The sequence below is a fragment of the Rousettus aegyptiacus genome, unplaced genomic scaffold (genome assembly GCF_014176215.1).
Source record: "Rousettus aegyptiacus isolate mRouAeg1 unplaced genomic scaffold, mRouAeg1.p scaffold_m13_p_2, whole genome shotgun sequence".
In the NCBI taxonomy this organism is placed as follows: Eukaryota; Metazoa; Chordata; class Mammalia; order Chiroptera; family Pteropodidae; genus Rousettus; species Rousettus aegyptiacus.
Genome location: NW_023416295.1, coordinates 22,177,811 through 22,199,335, shown reverse-complemented (window position 1 = coordinate 22,199,335; position 21,525 = coordinate 22,177,811). Strand labels below are relative to the sequence as shown.

At 33.1% G+C, this 21,525-nt stretch overlaps 2 protein-coding genes across 12 annotated transcripts in view; one reads left to right on the top strand and one right to left on the bottom strand.

The window, feature by feature from the left end:
* CREB1 (cAMP responsive element binding protein 1) overlaps positions 1–21,525 on the top strand; it is a 57,019-nt gene that overhangs the window by 8,381 nt on the left and 27,113 nt on the right. For 4 of the 11 annotated variants that reach the window (XR_004955762.1, XR_001595651.2, XM_016135050.2 and 1 more), the window contains exons 2-3: positions 9,122–9,243; positions 14,843–14,989. Coding sequence is in view for 6 of the 11 variants with exons in the window: in XM_016135050.2 (XP_015990536.1) it covers positions 9,130–9,243; positions 14,843–14,989 (261 nt within the window). In the remaining 5 variants the exon portion in view is untranslated. Of the gene's footprint in view, positions 1–5,299; positions 5,503–9,121; positions 9,244–14,842; positions 14,990–15,735; positions 15,778–21,525 lie in introns of those variants that run through there. The other 7 variants (XR_001595649.2, XM_016135047.2, XM_016135044.2 and 4 more) reach the window with 4 other exon arrangements.
* Positions 8,390–21,525, bottom strand: part of METTL21A (methyltransferase like 21A) — a 57,371-nt gene continuing 44,235 nt past the window's right edge. Inside the window, exon 4 of the mRNA XM_016135056.2 lies at positions 8,390–11,590. Within this exon, the coding sequence (XP_015990542.2) occupies positions 11,523–11,590 (68 nt within the window). The 3' untranslated portion in view covers positions 8,390–11,522. The remainder of the gene's footprint in view (positions 11,591–21,525) is intronic.

Genomic DNA, 21,525 nt, shown 5'->3' with positions numbered 1-21,525 from the left:
GGAATTTATTATGTTCGTATGGGTGTAGTATATTACTCATAAACTACTGTATTTGGGGAATTCACACTTTACAAACTTTTACCATGAAAGGAGTAATAAGTCCTTTGTTTTTTACAGATGACTAAACTGAGACTGGAGAATTTAAATAATTGACTTGCTGGTAGAGCCTTTTCCCTAAGCAAGAAATAACAGTAAAAGCATAGTCTTTATCACTCTTGTGTACTATCTCTTTGTGAAGAATGTTTTCAAGGTCCTAGTTTTATTTGTGATTACTAGGATTTTTGTTCCTAAACTCTAGATTTATAAAAGTTCACTTGGAGGAAGTATTCTAGCATGGTCTTAAAAAAGTACATTGATTCCATTATCTTATTACTCAGGTCTACGTCAGTATAAAGATGACCATAAATGGCTGGCTCATGCTTTCATTTTTTTTTTTTCACAATTCATTGTATTCCTATCATTTCAAAATAATTTATGGTTGATTTTTAATCACTGTTAGTCAGTGCATATTTAGAGGGAATGTATATGTAAACTGGTTGTAAGGATTAGTTTATACTTCCCAGCTTTTTGATATATAATATATATTTTATCTCTTATTAGCTTGTAAGTTAATTGAGAAACAGTTCTTGTCTGCTTTTTTTAAGTCCCCATAGTTTATAGCAGAACACATTATGAAATAGGCACAGAAAATTTGTTTAATGAATGATTCCCACTTTCAGGGTCACGAATTAGAAAGGCAAGATTGAAAACCGTGCCCCTTTAAAGTTGGACAGATATAAGGAAGTGGACATACATGCTTTAGACAATTGTAACTGAAAAAACAGACTTATTTTTTAAAAGCCAAGGAAATTAGGTTCATTTTTCCTTAGCTTAAAAAGTTTTTCTCCTTTGAATTTTTATTAACTCTGATGCTTTACTGATACTTCCTGCCTCTGAGACATGAAAAATAGCATGAGACTGTATTAATCAAAATGACCTTACCAGAAATTACTACCTGGCTGGTAAAAAATAGTACAGCGGCCTGAGAGGTTGGACTTGATGACGATTCTCTCAGGTTTAAAGATGAAGATACCGTAAACTTGAAGTGAGCCTTTTATCAAAACTGTACATAAAGTTTTTGCTGTTGCCTATACATCATTTATCAGTGCTCTAGATTAATCATGGCTAATTTTTAAATATAATCTCAGTATATCCTTGGTGCCTTGAATGCTTGGGCTTTTTCTAGTAACCAAAACATAATTAAAATGATTAACATATTGCTTAATTGTCCATGCAAGTTCCATTGTCAAACAGACAAAGAATTCTTCACTTTTTATAATGTTGTAGGCTATGTGGTATAGCCCTGAACGGCCTTGTAAATTCCTTACAAATCTCTTAACATATCTGATTCTCTATCTGTGAAGTCAAAGCTAAAATCTGAATTCCTGCCTTAGGACTGCTACTATAGCATGTGCTATCTCACATCAGGTAAACTGAATTTTCACTCTTCCATGTCTAATTTATAAATAATTCACCAAGAATAGCATTTCAGATTTAGTTCAAAACAACTGAAAATAATGTTGATTTCATAAACTTTTTAAAAAACACTTGGACATTCATTTCCATTTGAATAGTGATTTTTACATAGTCCCTCAAGTTTCGTTGGGTAAATCTTAGAGTAGGCTATAATTACCTAACTTGGCATAACTTTTCTGGGTCCTTGTATTTTCAGCGTTAAGCTAGTTTATGAAGCAGAACTTAAACTTTGAAGGCAGTTTCACTCTTTAGTGAAAAAATTGCTTTTCTAAAAGTAACTATATGTAGGAGGTATATTATCCTTTTTCCCTTGAAAAAAATTTAGCTCCAAAAGTCTATTTTGTAGAATTTTATATGTAGAAATTTGTATAGAATCACTTCTTTAAAAGGCTTAAGATACAAAATCAGTAAACATAGTATCAGTTGGGTGTTGGAAAGAAAGAATAGGAAGAGATGAGATAAAATGTTATCTAAAATAATGCATAGTCATGATTGCTGCTTTGCTAAGCAACACTTTATATCTTGGTGACCAGATTCATGAAGGCTTATTTCAGAGCCATGAAGGAAACAAAGCATATATATTTTGTAATACTTAGAAAATAATAATTTGGATTTGAGAAAGGACTAAGGCTTTCTTATTGAAAGATACTATAGAATTAGTCACATTCTAGGGTGTCTGTCATAAATCATGCAATACATTTCTATAAATCAAATAATATTTTTTGATTCAATTCTATCAATTTTTTTTGAGGATAGTATCTTTCTCATAGCACAAGCTCTACATTTTAAAATAACATTAAAAAGAACATTCAAATGTACTGGTAATCACAAAAACTGAAATAAATTGTAAAATATAAAGATTGAATTTAAAGCATTTTCTCGAGTTCAGCGCAATAACCAAATAAATCAGGTATAAACTTTATATAACTTCATAAAATAACGTTGAAAAGATTCCTCTTTGCTGGGCTGCCTTTTTTCATAGTAGTGGTTGGGTTATACTGGTATTTACAATTAATACAAAGAATTTATAAAAACATTTTCAAGATTTTGTCTGTCTTATAAACGATTAAGTTTTCATTCAAATCACAGAGAATTAACTTCATATATAACTTTCTTGCCTTCCTCTAATATCTCGACTAGGGCAGAGGTATCGATTTGTCCTCCAATTAAGAGAGAAAAACCTTATTAGTAAGAACACAAAGAAACCATTTTTGAAAACTGTCAGAATTTACTTAGCTTAATAAAGATACCAGTATATTTTATCACATTGCCTGTTAATGTTTTTCTAAAAATGTATATAATCCCATTTTGTTAGGGTGTGTCAAGTTTTTTTATAGTTGATATGTGTGCTGAATTGAGTAGTGTGTGTGTGTACATATATATACGCATACTGACATGTATGTATACATGTACAATATTCGAATATGCTGTTTTCCTATCAGGTTTCAGTGAAAATGTACTGTATTTAATATCAAAATTCTATTATTAGCATCAGAAACCTGGAGCATTGCTAAATTTTCAGTATGATTGCATACATCTCACTTCTGCTAGATTGGACATATGATAAAGGTAAATGACAAGTATTCCAGGTTATTAACCTAAAAAAATTGTACATGGAAAATAAAGGGAAAGAGACAGTGCAGCATAGTTATTGGTTCCTGGAAAGCTGAAGTCTGTTGTGTAGCACCTGAACATTTTGCATAACACTTCAGAAAATTAATCAAGACATGTGGAAGGTGTTAAAAATGCGTTAACAAGGCTTTCAAACAGTTATAATATCCTAAAACTAAATAACACTTAACCAAATAATTACATAGAAAGTATAATGTATCACTCATAGATGTTTCTAGGTATACTTCTACAAAATATTTTTGGTAATACATATGAGTATGACAGAATAGTCATTTAGTTATAAAATCATGTGCTCCAGTGTGCCTTTTGCAATGGTTATGCTGTGGGCTTAAGACTTCTGCTTATATAATTTTCTTAAATCCCCGGACTTTTGGATTGGTAAATGAATTCAGGAAGAATCTACTTGGTGTAGGGTGGAGGGGAAGGTTTTTTTCTTATTTACAATTAATGTCATTTTTAAAAATCAGCATGTGTTCATATGTTGTGTCATGAATGCATTCATTCTACAAAGTCAAAATTCACAGTTCATATCTCTGAATACTTAGTCTCCTTATCTGGATTAAATTGGTCATAAATTTAGGTGATTAAAAAGTAAACTAGGTTGTGGGGGAGATGGGTTTATTTTTCATAAACTTGAACTAGAATGTAGGATTGTAAGGACTGGGGCACTTCTTAAAGGTCAAAATATTTTAGGAAAAAGAACAAGGTGAAGATCTGCAGCATTCTTTACTTTTGCTTAACAATTGTTAGCAGACTGATTTGGGCTTGCTTTCTTGTTTGCTGAGCTTTTAGTTAACTCAGTAGAGAAGGATAGATATGGAAGTAGTGCTGCCAAAAAATTGTCCCTGACTTGGTGTATAGTTCTCTATAGGTGCTAAGTAGGTGGATTTAAATGCTACTTTAAGTCTATGAAGGTTGCACTGGTCAGCTTTTATAACACTGAAAATCCTTCCAACATTCTTCCCAGTTTTATTTTCACACACTCCTCACCATCTGATTTGTTATACATTTACTTGTTCACTTTCTCTTACCTGCTCCTGCATGTAAATTCACAAAGGAAAATTTTTTAAACTTTTATTTCTTTATCCCCAGTAAGTTGAATAGTGCATGATGTATAAGTGCTCAGATATGATACTGTAATACAATGTATATAAACTGTTCAAATTGAAAATATTGTTGGTTTTAGAAAAGTAAATTATTCACTAGTGAATTCCCTCAGGTTATATTGCTATATGGAGTAGAAGTAAAATCCATTGTCATATAAAAACCTGATAACTTACTTTAAAGAGACATCATTCTCATATTCTCATTTTACCCTAGTTGTTGATTGCTTTGAAGTAACCATTCTGCATTATTATTTCTTTTCTCTTTGCTTCTGTCAGAATCTGACACCAGCCATAGATTCAACCATTTCTCTAAGTCTACCATAGTTTAAGCCTTTTCTCCTATTTTTCTTATCAAAAGAGTTATTTTCCCCACAGTTATCCATACTGTATTCATCCACAGTACTCTGGGACTCCATCAGTCTTGATTATTGCAGAACATATTCTCTTCTCTTAAATGTCATGGAAGCGTTCATTTGACACTTTGTTGAGATGTTTATCTAAACTACATTTTAAACTGTTAAATATCAACTATCTTTACTGTGTAAAGGACACAAAAGCAATACAGCTTTAGTCAAATAAATTTCTTGAAGTTCTAAGATGGAAAGGAGAACTGCTTTATCCTCTTTGAAACTTAAGGGACTATTAAACTTTAATACTATGTTGTTATAAAACTATAACAACAGTTGTAACTAGAGTAATATAATGAGTAAAGGAGATACTGTTCATGTGAGAGGATCTTTATTGAATAATAATCTAGTAGCATTTTCAAAAAGTATTGCTAATTATCTCAAGTTGTATTACACTATCAAGATGTTATATAAATGTAATATTTCTGTATTTGCTCATGTTCAGAAGGCTAGATGACCTATTAATCTGTCTCCTTTTATTATATACATTACTATATAGTAACAAATTTCTTGTATTATATTATATATATTATTAAGTGACCATAATTGTGTGTACGTACATCTTGTGGTGTCAGTTCCGAGGAGCAGAGCATTTAAAATAGAAAGAGATCTTTTAATCCATCTCCCTTGTTTTTACAGATGAGGAAATTGAAACACAAAAAGTTTGATTGGTCCAGCAACCACTTGGTGACAGATCCAGCTTTCCACCAAGTGTTAGGTTTTCCCAGCTACTTAGAGCAGCATTGATTCCCTCAAGATTGGGTGAATAATACTACAGAATCACTTTGCTTTTTATTTTTCATATTAAGAAGTAAAACTCTAAAGACTATTATAGCAAAATGGTATGTATCTTTCTGAATTGGTTTCAAATTTTTTGTTTGCTTTACACATGACACTTGTAATTTGTTATAAATTCATAATTTCTAAAGAATTATGTTAATATTTAGGGATAAATCAAAATTCCCCAAATTTTAAATATTTAAATTGAGAATTATTGGAGGAACAAGAATCACAAAACCGTCAAGCTCATACTAGATTTTCAGTGATTTCTGAGATTCATTCTGTTTCTAATGTTTCAGGCCCAATATTTATAGAACATTCTCTCTCAGTTCATATATACATGAACTGTTTCCTTATAGTATTATTCAAAGCATTGATCTGTGTAATGAATTAGGAATTTCCTTTCTTCAAACAACTTTGGAAATCCATGTCTTGCTTTTGTTAATTGATCCTTTGTCTGCGTACTGTACTGCTGGCTAGACTACTGCTGGGTTATTTTTCTGTTGTAGAAAAATAAAGATTTACAGCTGAAACATACTGAATTTTGTTAACCAATGTCACCATTAAAATAGTAAATAAATAATAAGAGAGCTACTATTAAAAAAAAGAAAAAGAAAGATTGTACATAAAGATTGTACATATGATACCATAACATCTCTTCCCACCTGAAGATACAAACAAAAAGAACCAAGTTTTCAAAGTCCAGAATTAAGACACCCACATCAAATGCTAGTTTAGTCCAGTTGGATGACTACTATTTCAGTACCTTCCAAGTGAAAACGGAAGGATAGTGTCTGTTACAGTTGAGTCAGTGAGTTTGTTGTCTGATATAGATTGTTCTTCCTTGAATAATTCTCAGCTCCACTTTGAGAAAGGCCGGAATTTTCTGATGAAAGACAACATTTGTTGCTCCAGTGATTGAAAGCTAAGAGTTACAAAAATTAAGAAGGCTGCCTCCCCCACCCCCGAAAAAATGTTAGTAGTCTGAATGAATGAAATATACTGAAGCGCTCTCAGTTTAGAAAGAATATGATCTAGTTAGGGAAGGAAGAAGGATACAAATCACATTTCTGTTTTGAGCGTGTCTTGTAGCTATAAGTTATTTATGTTAGCTAATGGTTTTGTTCCCTTATTAAAATATAGTCATTAATTTCTAAAACAAAAAGTTGTAATGATGCCCTATACCTTAAATTTCAAAAAAATTAAGAATTTTGGATGTGTTAGAATAAACACAAAAGCAACATGCCTTAGATTGCTGTTAATCAAATGGTGAAGTGAAACCATGGACAACAGCATAGGTTAAAAAAAAATGTTGCTTGCAATAAAGTTTTTAAAATGGTTGCATGTACTCTGTCTATAAAGAAGGTATCGATGATAAATCTGTATTTATCTTCATTAAAAATGGCTTAGGGGAGGAGATGGAGAAAAGTATAGGTTTCCATTTTTATTTGACTTGACTCAGTACTGTCCTCAAATGGATTCATTTACTTATTGTAAAGATTAGGGGTTTTTTTTCCTTTCACGTGCCATTTTCTTTCAGACCACAAGTATGCACAACATTTAGGATATATAAACTTTTGCTCTTGAGGTTGCTTTCTGTGACTTTTGATGTCTTTTTTTTAGTTTAAAAGAACATAGATTATAAGTACACAGCTCAGTGAATTATCACAAGTGATAATGAAGCTATTTGATAAATTTTTTTAAAATGGTTATTTTAACTGTTTGGAAATGTAAACAATTTAGGCAAAATTTAAATAAAAATGATAATTTCATTAAAATAGGATTAAAAAAATTTTTTGGCAGTATCTCAGTTATAGTTGAAATGCAGATTTTGGTTCATAGTTTCAAAATCTTATCCATGACTTCTGGTATTAATTTTTTTTTTGCATCATACAAGTAATACTGAATCTTTGCTCATAGAAAGAAAAAAAGAGTAATACAAAAATATGTAAAAAGTAAGGTGAAAGTCATCCTTCCTACTTCTACCCAATTTTCCTCTATTCAGAGCTATCACTTGGTGGGAAGTTTAGTGTAAAACTTCGCATCTCTTTTTCCATGCATACACCTTTACAACAATTTGCTCTACTTGTTTTTAACGTAAATGGGGGTCTGTTTTGCAGTATGTTCCATGACTTGCCATTTCACTCAGTCTTGAAAAGCTTTATGTGTCATTACGTAATCGACACATTTAATTATTTTTTATTGCTGTGATCTTTTTAGTGGTTCTAATGGTAAATACTCATTTCCACTTTTTTGCTATTATTTAAAAAATTCTACAGCGACTATCCTTGACCATATCTTATTGACTAGTACTTTCTCCATATTCTAGGTGTTATTGTGTTAATTGTATGGCAGATATTTTCTCCTTGTGCACTTGTCTTGGTGGCTTTTGCCATATGAATGTTTTAAGTAATTGTGTAGTCAGGTCTTTTGACCTTTTTCTTTGTCATATATGTCATGGAGTCTGTATTTCTAAATTATTTATATTCCAGAGATATTTTTACTTTCATTTTTAACTGTCATTTGTAAAACACCTTTTTTTTATAGAACTCTGTAAACAATCAATTAGTATATGATACATTCTGATGGTTTGTAGTATCATATAGGATCAGTGAAAATTTGATATCAATTTCAGAGTTATAAAATAAATCTATGTAATAAATTCTGGAAGAGTATTGGGGTTTTGTGTTATTTATGGAATCACTATAGGTAGTCCTTACTGTTAATAAATTCACTTTGACAGGTAATATGCTAAGCTCTGAAAGGTAACAGTAGTAGCACAGTAAGAAGTAATCCTTTTCATCATGAGTACTTGACACATGATCAGAAATTTCTCTAACCTCTTCTTAACTGCTGCCGCTAGGACCTGCCCTCCGCTTAACTTTTTCTGCCAACTACTGCCAGATTACCCAACAAATACTAAGCCCTTAGCAAAGCAGGCCCCAAAAGTAAAAAATATATCAGCCTTTATTATTCAAAATTTTGCAATTACAATTTTTTAAAGTTGTTTCATGTGTGCAAACGTGTGCAGTGTTGCAGAATCAGAACACTCACATTGTCAGTGTTTGGGGCCTTGTAATTTGGCCCTGTGGCTATTTATCCCACCTTTCAATCTTGACACATGCAATTTGAGTCCTTGAAACTTGGGCTGATTTTGTCATACTTCCAATAATTTCCTATAGAAGTAGTTTACGATTTCTCTTTCTCGTAAGAGAAGCGAATAACACCCTTTAGGAGGTACCATGAAAGTATCTTATAGACCCTGTCATCAGCTCACTTCTACTCTGTACCCTTTCTCTATACCTGATTGGTACAGTTTGAAAAATTACAACTATGCTGTCATCCCTCCTCCCCTTGTTAACAGTGGAGATTCATGGAAGAGAGAAATCCCTTTTTATATCTACTTAACATCTAGATGGAGTACTATCTCGTTGGGAAGAAATAGCAAGGGGAAAAAAGGTGTTTTGGTGGTTTTTTGTTTTTTGTTTTAAGGAATGAAAACTACAGTTCAGCAAATTTGGGGAAGTCTTATAATTCAGTTTACATTACGTTTTAACTAGATTTCTGAGTGCATTTGCTAACCTAACCATCACATACCTATTCATAACTTGAAATTTGCCTTTAAAGTCACAAAATCACAAAGCACTGTAGTGCTTGTAACACTCTTCCATGTTATTGTAGGTGACTAAATGACCATGGAATCTGGAGCAGAGAACCAGCAGAGTGGAGATGCAGCTGTAACAGAACCTGAAAACCAGCAAATGACAGTTCAAGCCCAGCCACAGATTGCCACATTAGCCCAGGTATAAAATACATGGAGAGATTCCAAGTTGTGTCTCTTCCAAGAGGAATATGTTTCAGACAAGAGAATTTAGTTTTTACTACATAGAACAAGCAGAGTATCAAAATTCCTATTAGCCTAATTTTAGAAACAGTAGTATTCAGTAATAACAAAAATGTATTGTCAAACACTAATGTGCTATTTGTAGCAACATGATTCAGAAATAATTACATTTTAAATGATGGGTAGATTAATTGTCTCTTAAACAAGGGAAGAAAACCTAATGTGATAACTGCTTTTTTTCATATAATTCATGATTCTTTATTTTTGTCTGAAGCATTCTATCTCTAAGGTTACAGTCTCATCCTTATTTTTGTTGTTATGTATTTTTTCCTAAATATTTTATTAACAACTGTTTGCATATGTATGAGTGAGAAAGGTGATTAATATAAAAACAAACATAAACCTGGTAGGGTAAGAGAATATGATATTTTCAGATAAAGGCTCCCAGGAGAAAATAATGCTAGCAGAGGCTGTGGGATGTTGAGCTTCAGCTTTCCAAAGAGTTTTAAAGCTCCCCCAGGGGAGTCACTCAGCAAGAGTGGGGTCTTGGAAAATAGAGGGCAAACAACAATGAGCTAAAGTATGGGTCAAAAACTGGGCCTCTAGCAGGAATATAGTCAAAAGGAGTGGGCTGCTCTGTGTCTGGGCCAATCTCCACCCCACAGGAGTAGAAGACACTTGGGGATGAAGTCAGTGTACTTAGAAGAGGCAGGTGCAGAAACGCAAGGGAGAGAGCAAGGAGGACTTCATCAGTATGTGGTCAAAGAAAGCATGCACAGGAAAGAATCTGAGCTGACCCAAGCATTCAGCCAACAGATATCTTGATGGTGATGACCCTCAACATATCTTTTTCTTGGGTCACACTATTCTGTCTTGGTCTGTTTGTCCTCTAAGCCTGTTAAATAATGTCATTCTAGAAATTCCTTCCCCTTACTGTCCTCTTGTGGAGTTTGTGTTCTTGATGTAGTAAAGCATGTTTTCGTGATTTCTTGAACAAGTTTGGGTAAAGAATTCTTGATAAAGCTTTTTTTAAAATTTTGAAGGCATTGATCTATATAGTCAACTTTTAGTATTGCTGTTTGAAAAGGCTAAATCTGTTTTCATTTGTATGTCTGGTATCTTATAAAAATCTTGTCTCTGTTCACAGTGCTTCATTATTTTATTACCAGGTTATTAGGGCCATAATTTGGATATTTTTCATCCACCGAAGTGTATTTGGTGGGCCCTTGTATAATGGAAACTCATATTTTCAATTCTGGGGAATTTCTTTAAATTATTTGGTTGACGATATTTTTTCTCCTTTTTTCTCTAGGATCATTGTGATCCAGAAGTTATACTTAAAGACTATTTCTCTAATTTTCTCATCTTTTCTCTCATTTTTTTTTTTTTATATCTTTTTGTTCTGCTTTCTGGGAGATTTCTTCAACTTCACATTCCAACCCAATTGTTGAAATTTTTATCTCTGCTATAGTGTTTCTAAGAGTACCTTTTGTTCTCTGAATAGTCCTTTTGTGTTTTAATAACATCTTGTTTATGTTTCACAAAGGCAATATTTTTCTCTTATCTCTGAGAGTATTAATTAGATTTTGTTTCATTTGAAGTTTTCTTCTCCCCACATAGATTTTCCTCTGTATAGCTTTTTTTCCCCTTCCATTTGTTCTGGTCTCCATCTTTCATATCCAAAGCTTTCCTCAAATGTTTACTAATATGTGGTTGTCTGCTCAGGTTTAAAAGCTGTATTGGAAGCTCTGTGAACCTCTTTGGGCCTAATATCTATGAGTTGTGAGCTTTACTTAGGGTGACTGTGGCATTCCCAATGTCAGTATCTTTTAAGTCTGTCTTCTGCCCCTTGATGTTGGTCAGGTTCCCCAAAGAAAGCTTTGGTAATACCCTGCTTATATGGTAAAGGCCTAGGAGCCAAAAGGGAGAAGATGACTGAGATTTAGTATTCCGCCCTTGCAGTGCCCAGTGTTAGGCAATCAAAGTCAAAAGACCTTCTGTCCAGAAAATAAATCTCCATTTCTCCGTCAGTGTGGGATACATTAGTTGTTCTCCCACAGGGAGTTGAGGAGGAGATCTAATTGCTTCTTAACCAGCCTTTCTTATTTTCAGTGTCTCCTTTCACTCCACTTTCCAGAGAGTCTTAGATCCTGAACCTCAGTAAGGATTTTGCGGTGCAAATCAGGCTTTCCCTGCCTCACGAGTTAGCTTTCTGAGGTCTTCTGAGTTCAGTACTATTCATCCATCTGCTTTCCAGCCTTCAAAATTCTTATTCTTTCCCAGTCTCCTATGCGGTGTGATTATGCCTGTAAAAACAAAATTAATTTCATGAGGTTTAGTTGGAGTTTCAGGAAGGAGCAAAACTATATGCACACGTTCAGTGCGTTGTTATTATCAAGCAGTCCTCTAGCACTTAACGACTTTTAAAAACAGGGTGACGTGATATCTGAGTTTGGACAGTTAGGGGAAAAAGCTGGTTCCCATTTGTATATTTTTTTGTTCTTTTTATTCCCAACTACAGAATCTGTTTTCACTGGCTCTCCAAGTCCTTAATACATACATCATACATTTTTGACATAATTTTCTCTCATAATTCTGATACCTGTTAATTTGTATCAGTTTTTAATACTAGAAAAATATAATGAAATTGTCAAATCCAAGATTATTGTGATTTGATCAATGAACAAGAAAAACACAATCAGCCTAACTAGTGAAGGGGGGATAATCTTAAAACGATGAGGTGTCTCATTTTACTGTTGGAATGGAAAAAAAAATATTAGTTTTGACTATGAGAATTTTTTTTTCTTTTAATTTTCGTAAGAGTTTATTTGAGCCAAACTAATGACATATGCCAGGGAGCAAGATTTCACACTCTCCCAAGAATAAATTTTTATGAATTTAACTAAAGAATTGATTAAAAGGATGATAGTTGGAGCTTCTTACAGTATGCAAAGTTGAAAACCTAAATATACAATAATAAGGAATTGATTAAGTAAACCGTATAATTTTTATTATTATGCAGCCATTAAAGCCATTAACAAAGACTTAATGGAATGCAAAGATATTTATAATGGATTCAAAAGATAAAATAGATTCCATGATAGTGTTATCAAAATTGAATGTATATATGTACCTTTAGCAAAACGCCTAGATCTACAGCAAAAATATTAAGCAATTAGCTCTGAATGGTAAGAATATGTGATTTTTTATCTTATTTTTATGTATCTGTATTTTATAAACTATGATGAGAAGGAGGCATATAAACTTAGAATGATCAGGGGGGAAAGGGATTATTCATTGAGTTAGCTTGTTATATTTACCCTAAAAGAGTCTCAGAAGAGGGCATAATAATTACTTCAAATTTTAGAAGAGTTTTTATATGGAACTGAGATGAGATACTCTGAATAACTTAAGATTGTGATTCAGTGTAGGAGAAAGTATCCATGGGTTCATCAGATAGTCTAGGCTGAATTTATAAACAGGCACCCTACGTAACACTGATGGAGGTAGTCCACAGACCACATTTTGAGAACCAGGTAAAACTAAGCAGGATTTATATTGGTCAGAGGGAAAATGATTAATAGGGAAGAGCTTCCTGACTGTCCAAAGATGGAAGCTCATAGTTTTAAACTTTACCTTCATTAGGGATCTTCCCTTCAACTTCAGTCAAATACTTGCCTGCTAAACATCTCTGCAAATTAAAATATCAGATCAGTTCTATCATCTCCCACCAACACCACAACCATGAATAGTTAGTTTCTCCTTCTGTGTTCTCTGTCTCAGTTGGTAATCTACTAATTCTCGTCCAAATATGAAGTACATGGGATAGCTTTGATTTCTTTCTCACCTCCTTCAGCCAGTCACTAATAAAGCCCTTTCTGGTATGCCTCCAGAATTCTCATTAAATCACATCTCTCATCCACATCCTTACCACAATTACTGCTTTATTTCTGGCCACTATGCTCTTACCTTTACTAATATATAGGCTTTCTCAGTCTCCTCACCTCTACTTTTTTCTTCCTCTGAAATAAGTATCTTTCACAGTGCCACTAAAGAGATCTATCTAAAATGCAGACCTCATTATGATATTCAGGAGTTCAGAGCCCTTCGGTGCCTTTCCCAATCTTTTCAGGGTAAAATGCAAGTTCTTTAATATATGTATGAATTTTCATGACTAGCCTGTGTAGCCCGTGCATACCTCTGTTATTTCGTCTCCTCCCGCTTCCTACATCATATAGTAATACACTTAAGTGATCCAGTAGTGTTGACTGCTGATCTTCCCTCTCTGCCATGTATAGACCGCACTGTTTGCCTTTTCCAGTGCTGGTTAACACATGCCCGGAATTCTGTGCCTCTCCCTTGCAAGTCATAATAACGTGCCTAACTTCTATTCTTTATTTCAGATTCACTTTCTTCCCTGGTAGCCTCGCCTCCTCTCACGTGGGTTAGGGAAGCTCTCCTCAGTGTGTTCATTTTTTCTTCACAAACCTTATTACTTCACTGAATTATATTCATTTGGTTTCTTTTTCCCCATTTCTTCACATGTATACCCCAATAATTTCCTTAAGGGCAAAGATTTATGTCTTTCTCATTTTTGTAGTTTTAGTTCTAACATTGTTCTCAGCACATAGGTACCTAGTTAGTAACTGTTTATTAAATGAACAAATAAAATCCCTACCCTGAATGTGTACAACAGAGGAAAAATACAGACCATCTGATAGACATGAATGACATAAAAGCCCTTTGTACCTAGCTATCAACTCAATAAAATAGCCTTCTTTGTGCTTCAGGAAGAAAATTTGTTTCTCTTATATTTTCTCAATTCTGCTTTATGCCTTCAAAAGGAAAATAAATTCTTAAAATATGAACTATTACCAGTGTAGTGATTTATTTGGGGGGTAGGAATAGCAGATTACAGATTATAATACCTGTTAATACTTTCTCATTAAAGAAAAGTATACTTGTAATTAGTTTAAAATAGAAACTGTGCTGTATATTATAAAATGTATATTTGTTCTAAACTAAGAGCAGTTATATTTTAGAACATGGCTTAGTTAACACATGATATTATGAAGACTCTTCAAGTCTAACGTATCTGTTGACCTTCAGTAAATTACTTAATCTCTTTGAGCACTTGATATTTCTGTCTCTAAAATGGAGTTAATCCTTATTAACTCAGTCTTGAGTTCTTCGAAGAGCAACATGAGAAATAGGGTATGAAAGCATGCGTGAAATTGTAAATAAAGCACCATACAAATAAAGTGGTATTTAGTGTTCAGATGAAGTCTGTGTTACATATTTTGATACAACATTCAAAAGTATTTTGGTTTTTGTCGTTTGGGAAGAGTTGAAGAAAAATGAGGGTGGGGAGGCATTTGTAGTTTTTTTGTTTTTTTTTTTAAGACGATTAAATTTAATCATTAGTTTCTTTACAGTAATGAAGTGCTTATCTAGCAGAAAGGGCATCTTTTTGCTGCTAAAAAGTTGCTTTAAATTGAACATGAGTACTCTCAAAAAGGTATTGTGATGGTAATTTTTTTCCATGTTCAACACCACAGGTATCTATGCCAGCAGCTCATGCAACATCATCTGCTCCCACCGTAACTTTAGTACAGCTGCCCAATGGGCAGACAGTTCAAGTCCATGGAGTTATTCAGGCGGCCCAGCCATCAGTTATTCAGTCTCCGCAAGTCCAGACAGTTCAGGTATGTGTATAAAAAGTTCTGTATCTACTTTTTTATAACTGTTTGTTTATAGCCATATCTCTCTCCTTTTATTAGTTATGAAAATAGGAACATATCTAGTTCAGAGTTTATTTTACTTTACAGTAAAGGAATATGCTACATCTGTATAGTCACCTTATTATAGGAACACATATACACAAGAACAGACTTACATGAAAAATCCTTAAGCTATAGAAGAAAAATAATTGATCAGGGGAAATCATTAAGTACATGGGATAAAGTGGAAATGTTTGGGAGAGACTGTAAGACAGATGTACCTCAGTTAAGGAAAATTGAGGCACAAAAATAATGACTGTAATTATTTTCTAAACATGAAACTGGTAGGGGGAGAGGGGAACTCTGTCAAAAATTGATTGATAACCTTACCTAAGCTATTACTTGAATTTAGAGATCACATAAAGCATTCGTAGCACCAGCTGTGTTTAAGCTGTGTTGAAACAATGATATATTCAGAAAACATACCTACCTTAAGAGTTGGGGATTATACTATGCACGTTATCTTAGTCTTTGGAGAGGTTGTTCTTTAGGTTGGATCCAAAAGAATTAAAGGCACATAGACTTCTGAAGGTGATTAATTAATTGTAGGGAAAACCTAGAGCTCACTACATTTTGCAATGAGCTTATTGAAGAAAAAGAAAAAAGACTTGAATGATCATTCAAGTAGGCCATAACCCCAAGCCTCCCATTTCCTATTTTTTGCTTCACAGTCTTCCTGTAAGGACTTAAAAAGACTTTTCTCCGGAACTCAGGTGAGTCCTAGGTCTTAGATTTGTGGAGAACTGTTTTTAGAAAGGAAGGTGAGAAATTATTCTTTGTCTTTTCCTTCCCTTCTCTGTAAACGTGAAATTCAGGCTTGAGTAAAAATCCTAGAGATCTTCTAGGTCTAAGCCAAACTTCTTAACCAGCCATTAATCTGTTGCTTAATTTTTCTATAATATCTTTTCTCCCCTCTTCCAAATGGTAGTCCAGTATTACTCGAACTCTTTCAGGGGAAAGAAACTCTTATCTCCTGAGGTAACTAATTTATGATTAGGGGTAATTGCTAAAAGATTTTCCTTGAACTGAACCAGAATTTTACCTGGTGGACCCATTTCTATTCTCAGATACTAGTTGAGCAAGTTTCACTTCTTTTCTGTTGGACCACTTCCTATCCCCCACTTCCTGCCCCCTTCCCATTTAAAAAAAAAAAATTTAGACTAAACAATTGCCTGTTTGTCTTCAGCCATTTATTATATGGTGTAGCTTTGATTTCTCATCACCATCTTACCTTCTTATGGGTAAGCTGTTGTGTTTTTCTTGAGTATGGTAGCAAGACTGATATTTGTAAAGGAGAAAAGTGCCTCCTTTGTTCCAGACGTATTCTGTTAACATTGAAAGGACGTATTTGGTTTTGTCAGCCACATTGTACTACTGGGTATTAAGATGCTGTGAACCCATATCTGCTTCATTCTGTCCTTGTGCTTTTGGTTTGCTTGAATACTTAATGGAAAAAAAAGAATGTTTTCATGCGAAATCATTAGTTATATGAATTTCCATACTGAAGGATACTGGGAATAAAATTTGTTACCAAATAGGAGACATTGTTGTCCAGGTAAAGACCAAAGAATTTGATTTCTGTGGAATCACACTAACTCAGTTGTAGTCTCCTATTCTTTGCCTCAGTTTTTATTTCATTGAATGCTACTTTACTATTTTCCATACTGTGTCATTACTATTCCCTACTCATATCTTCCTCTTGATAATAGTGGAAAGAACCTGCCAGTCAGGAAACGAGATTCCAAACCTCACATTAATCTTTACTTTTTCTTTTTCACTTATAATTACCAAAATTATAGCCACAAGATTTAAGGTTATAATTTTTGGTTATAATATATAATATTTACTTATTATATTCTTCATTTTAATCTTTACTTTGTGGCAATAATAGTAATAATAAAGACCTAGGGGGTTATATAGTCATTAACTATAGACATGTGTTTACTGTTTTAAGAACACATTTTTCCATTAATGGGAGCTATGCTTATAATTGAAAGCATAAATTCTACAAGTATAGACACAAATGTAGTATTTTTTTCTTTAAAGGGCCTAAACCATGGAGAATCTATTACAGAACTTTAATGATCACTTCAGCAGATTAACAGTGATTAGTATTAATAACTAGATAGTTTATATCAGAATGGGTAGTCAAACAAGGAGAAAAATGGCCCCTCACATTTCTAGATGGAAGAATATTAGTATTCTAGAATAACATTACCAAAATATACAAGGTACAATTCTCAGGTGTGAAAATAATATATTAAGACTTCTGTTTATATTTTTTTCATCTAAGAATACTAGAAATTAAGCTGAATTATATATAGCTTGATGTTGGTACCCTAATTCTATTGAAGTGTATATTTGAGCCAGATCTCACAGATTATGTGAGAATCCCCCAAAATGGAGTGACACAAATGTTTTGACGTTAACAGTGGCATCCTCACTTGTCATTTGTTGTTTTTGGATATATTTTTAATATAATGCAGGTTAAACATGTCAGGGGATTTATGGATTATGTTACTTAAATGGTTACATTCATTCATTCAATAAATTTTTGTTTATCACATGCTATGTGCCAGTCACTATTCTAGGTTCTTTGAAAGACAACATTGAACAAATAATAATTCTCTATTCTCATGAAGATCACATTTGAGCTAAGAGAGACCATAAAAAAATAAAATGTATCAGGCGAGGATAAGAGCCGGGAAGATGATTAAAGCAGGGAAAAGGGATGGAGAATGATTCACAGAGAAGGATGTCCTATTTTCTGTTGAGTGGTCGGAGAAGCATGGTGAGCACAGGGCAGTGAAGAAGGCTAACCTATAGAAATAATAAAAAGGCAAATTTAAGCCCCAGAAATAAGAGTATGCTTTACATATCAAGGAATAACAAGGAGATGTAGCTCAAATAGAGTGAGCGAGGGAGACAGTGGTTAGAGATGAAATCGTTGATAGAATCTTTACAGTACTTCGTAATGTGATGATATCCATAGTAAAAATCTCTTGTGCAACATAAAGATTCAAGGGTTATCATGAAGCACAGAGTATTTAAGAGCTATCTAACATAAGGGTGAGTTACTTATGTGTTTTTTACATAAGACAAATGTAAAAAACAAATTTTTGAAAAACTTTTCATTTCAACTATTTCTAGGAAAGCATGTGAGAGTAACTGCTTTTTGAAAGAAACTTCTGCTGTGGAGAGAGCTTTTTGAAAATGGAAGTTTGGAAATGTGTCCATACTTTTTTCTTAACTGCAAACAATTTGCCACCTAAAAACTCAAATATATGTACTTTTAAAATCCCAGAAATAGAATTTTCTAAACTTTTTCAAAAGTTCTCTAGTTTCAATAGTTATTGAACTTACTTGTTAAAATGTGAAAGCATAACACATTTTATTAGCACACAGCAGTTGACAAAGCAGATGAAAATGAAAAATGCTTATTTAATAAGCCCCACCAAAAAATGCATTTACTTTTATATCTACATCTCAGGGATCTCTTTTTCAACAAGAGCAGGTATTAAATCACATTTCAAAATCCCAGGCTTAGAATCAGATTTTTTTAGTCACTGTTATAAAATATTAAATGATTTTTGAGGAAGCATAGTACAGCAAATTATGAAACTATTATGAAAAATTAAATGATTTATCTTTAATAAATTTACAAATACATTTTAATATTTTTACTTGATCTATCTCTTTAAAAATTATTGTTTTATAAATAACACTTAAAATTTACAAATAAGAAATTTATATACTTATGTAAATTTTGCTTAATTTTATAAGAGTGAGCTGTAGGTCCAAAGAGTTTAGAAATCATTACTCTAACCTTTTAATAAACTTCTTGATCCAGTGAGTAAAAAATCTAAACTATGAGTCTGAACTCTACCCAGGAAAAATACTTAAGTTTCCAGAGGACCAAGTGGAGTTTGAGAAAACAGCTAATATTACCATTGCTTTGGTTTTCCCTGATATTTTATTTTGAAATTTCAAAAAACGTCAAAATAGGAAGGTTTTCTCACACATAAACGGGTGATGGGTTTTTAATAAAAGGAAGTTAAAAACCATAGATCTCAAACTTTACGTCTGTAAGTGATAGTTTGGCTTTTTGAAAATCTAACTTATAAGTGGCCATGGTTAAAGACCTATTGAAGGAGGCCAGAAAGGGATTTATAAGAGGTGACAGGAAGTGAAACCCAGAGGAAGTGGCTCTGTCATTGGAATGTGATGATAGTCTATGATACTTAAAATTGGAATATAATTTTTCATATGGTTATTTTTAAGTCTATTAAACAAATATATTAAATTATATTAGTATTTATAAGAAGGATTTTGATATGATTTTATTAGTCTCAGAAATGTGGTTCCAGTGTGTGTTTTTGGTTTTGTTTGTTTGTTTTTTGATTTTTGGTGGATAATCCATAGGAATTGGCTTCATAGTTCTAAATAATTACTATATAGTAGTAAATTAATACCTTCTGTCTGAATTGATAAAATCTTTTAGATCAGAGGAACTGGGGCCTTTTCTACTAAGAGCAATAGATCCACTGATTTTGGAAAAAAACAATGACTATATATAGAAAGCAACATTAATTCACTTTATTTCAAAACTGTCCTGTAGATGGATTATGTACCATGTTTTACAGTTGTTTTCATGACTTTCAATTTGGGAGAGTGTGCCCAAGTTACTGTTTATCCTTAAAAGATTGTAAGGATGAGGGTCAAATGAAGAAGGCAGAAAGAAAAGTAGAAGAACTAAGGTCCTGAGAAGTATGAATGATGGTAAATACTTGTTATAGTACTGTTCACTTTGAGTTTAGTCTTGTTCCTTGAAATTCTGACCTGCTGAGGGCTTTTCACAGCTCCTCATGTGCTGTACATCTATGAGAAAGGCTGCAGACTATGCTGAGTGGGCTAGTTACAGCAGGTACGAATTGGAGAGAAATTATTGTATGTGCTCCTTTAGCAGTAGCTGTAGCATTATTACTCTATAGAGAAACAGGCTAAATTCAGCCTAGCTATCTTTTTATCTGTCTTTTTTGGATTCTTTAAACATTTCCTGTTAATTCTTAGGTCTTTTAAGACTGTGCTTCTTATACTTTAAAGTGTCTGGATGAGACATTACTTTATTGTAGGTATGTTTTTTGAAGCATCACTAGGTTTAACTAATTTCATTATAAAGTGAGTGCATATCACACAGCCCTGTCAAAATGAGGGCCCACTCTCCATATCCCTTAGGCTCAGACCACATACAAGGTACCTTTAGGATTTTTCAAGTTCCTCTGAATATACTTTTTCTTATTGCCATTGCCATAAATTTTGACCTGGAGCTAACCCACAGAGACCCTTTTGCCTTGGTTAAATCTAATTCTCACTCTTGACAGCGTCATGCACACCTAGTTCAGCAAAAACTAGGAGTGTCCTGTTGAGTAAACTAGGGAAACTTGGCAGTGTAAATTTGACAGAGAAGTTTGCCTAGGTGAATGGAATTCTAGTCTAAAAATGGTCTTAAAACATCTCTGGGTTGCTGCTTCTGTCAAAACTGGTTTGAGATTGGAACCAGTAGTACTTTGATGCTTGTAAGGATGTCTAAAACTGAGATGCCGAGTATTGACAGTGGCTCCACTACTTCCCAGCTTTGTGACTCAGCTGAGTTACTTAAATTCTTTGTGCCTTAGTTCTTCCATCTATAAAATGAATATAATAATTATTCTTATCCAGTGCCTAATGTTACTCTATTAGCGAGTATTAAGTAATAGAACATAGGTATGTGCTTTAGCAGAGCACCTGGCACATAGTAAGTTCTCAGTAAATGCTAGTTGCTATTATTATCCCATGTAAAACCTTTATTAAATGTACCTTCATTATTCTTCTGTCCAAGAATACTTCCAGAAATGCACAGTTCTTTAAGTGTTTGTTTAATAAAAATAATAGAATGCCAACTTTAAAACATGTCTATATGTAGCAGAGAGCTTCTTACTAACTTGCTTCAAACAACCATCAGGAACGTGGTCAGGGATCACCACTCTTATTTGTGCAATTGGAAATATATTCACAAGCATTTACATAATAGGAAAGGAAAATATTTGTATAGTCACTATATAACTTATGGCCAAATATTTACTCATTTATTTTTTCTGTTATGTCAGAAACCTTATTTTACTTGGCAGTTTTCTTTTAACTGTAAGAAAACAACTGACAGGTAATATTGATGCATTCAGGATTGATTACATGAAGTCCCGAAAGAGATTAAGCTGAATTTGGGTGTCACAGAAGTTTCATTTTAACAAAATTTTTAGGTACTCTGACTTCTGTAGAATAAGTTAAAGGGAGAAGAGAGTGATTGGTATAGTTACCTCCCATAAAAACTGACTTTTTATCTACTGAAGCATTTATAAAGTTTTATATATGTCCTTTTTTATTTGACTTTTAAAATTCATTAAAAATTTTATGGGGACTAAATT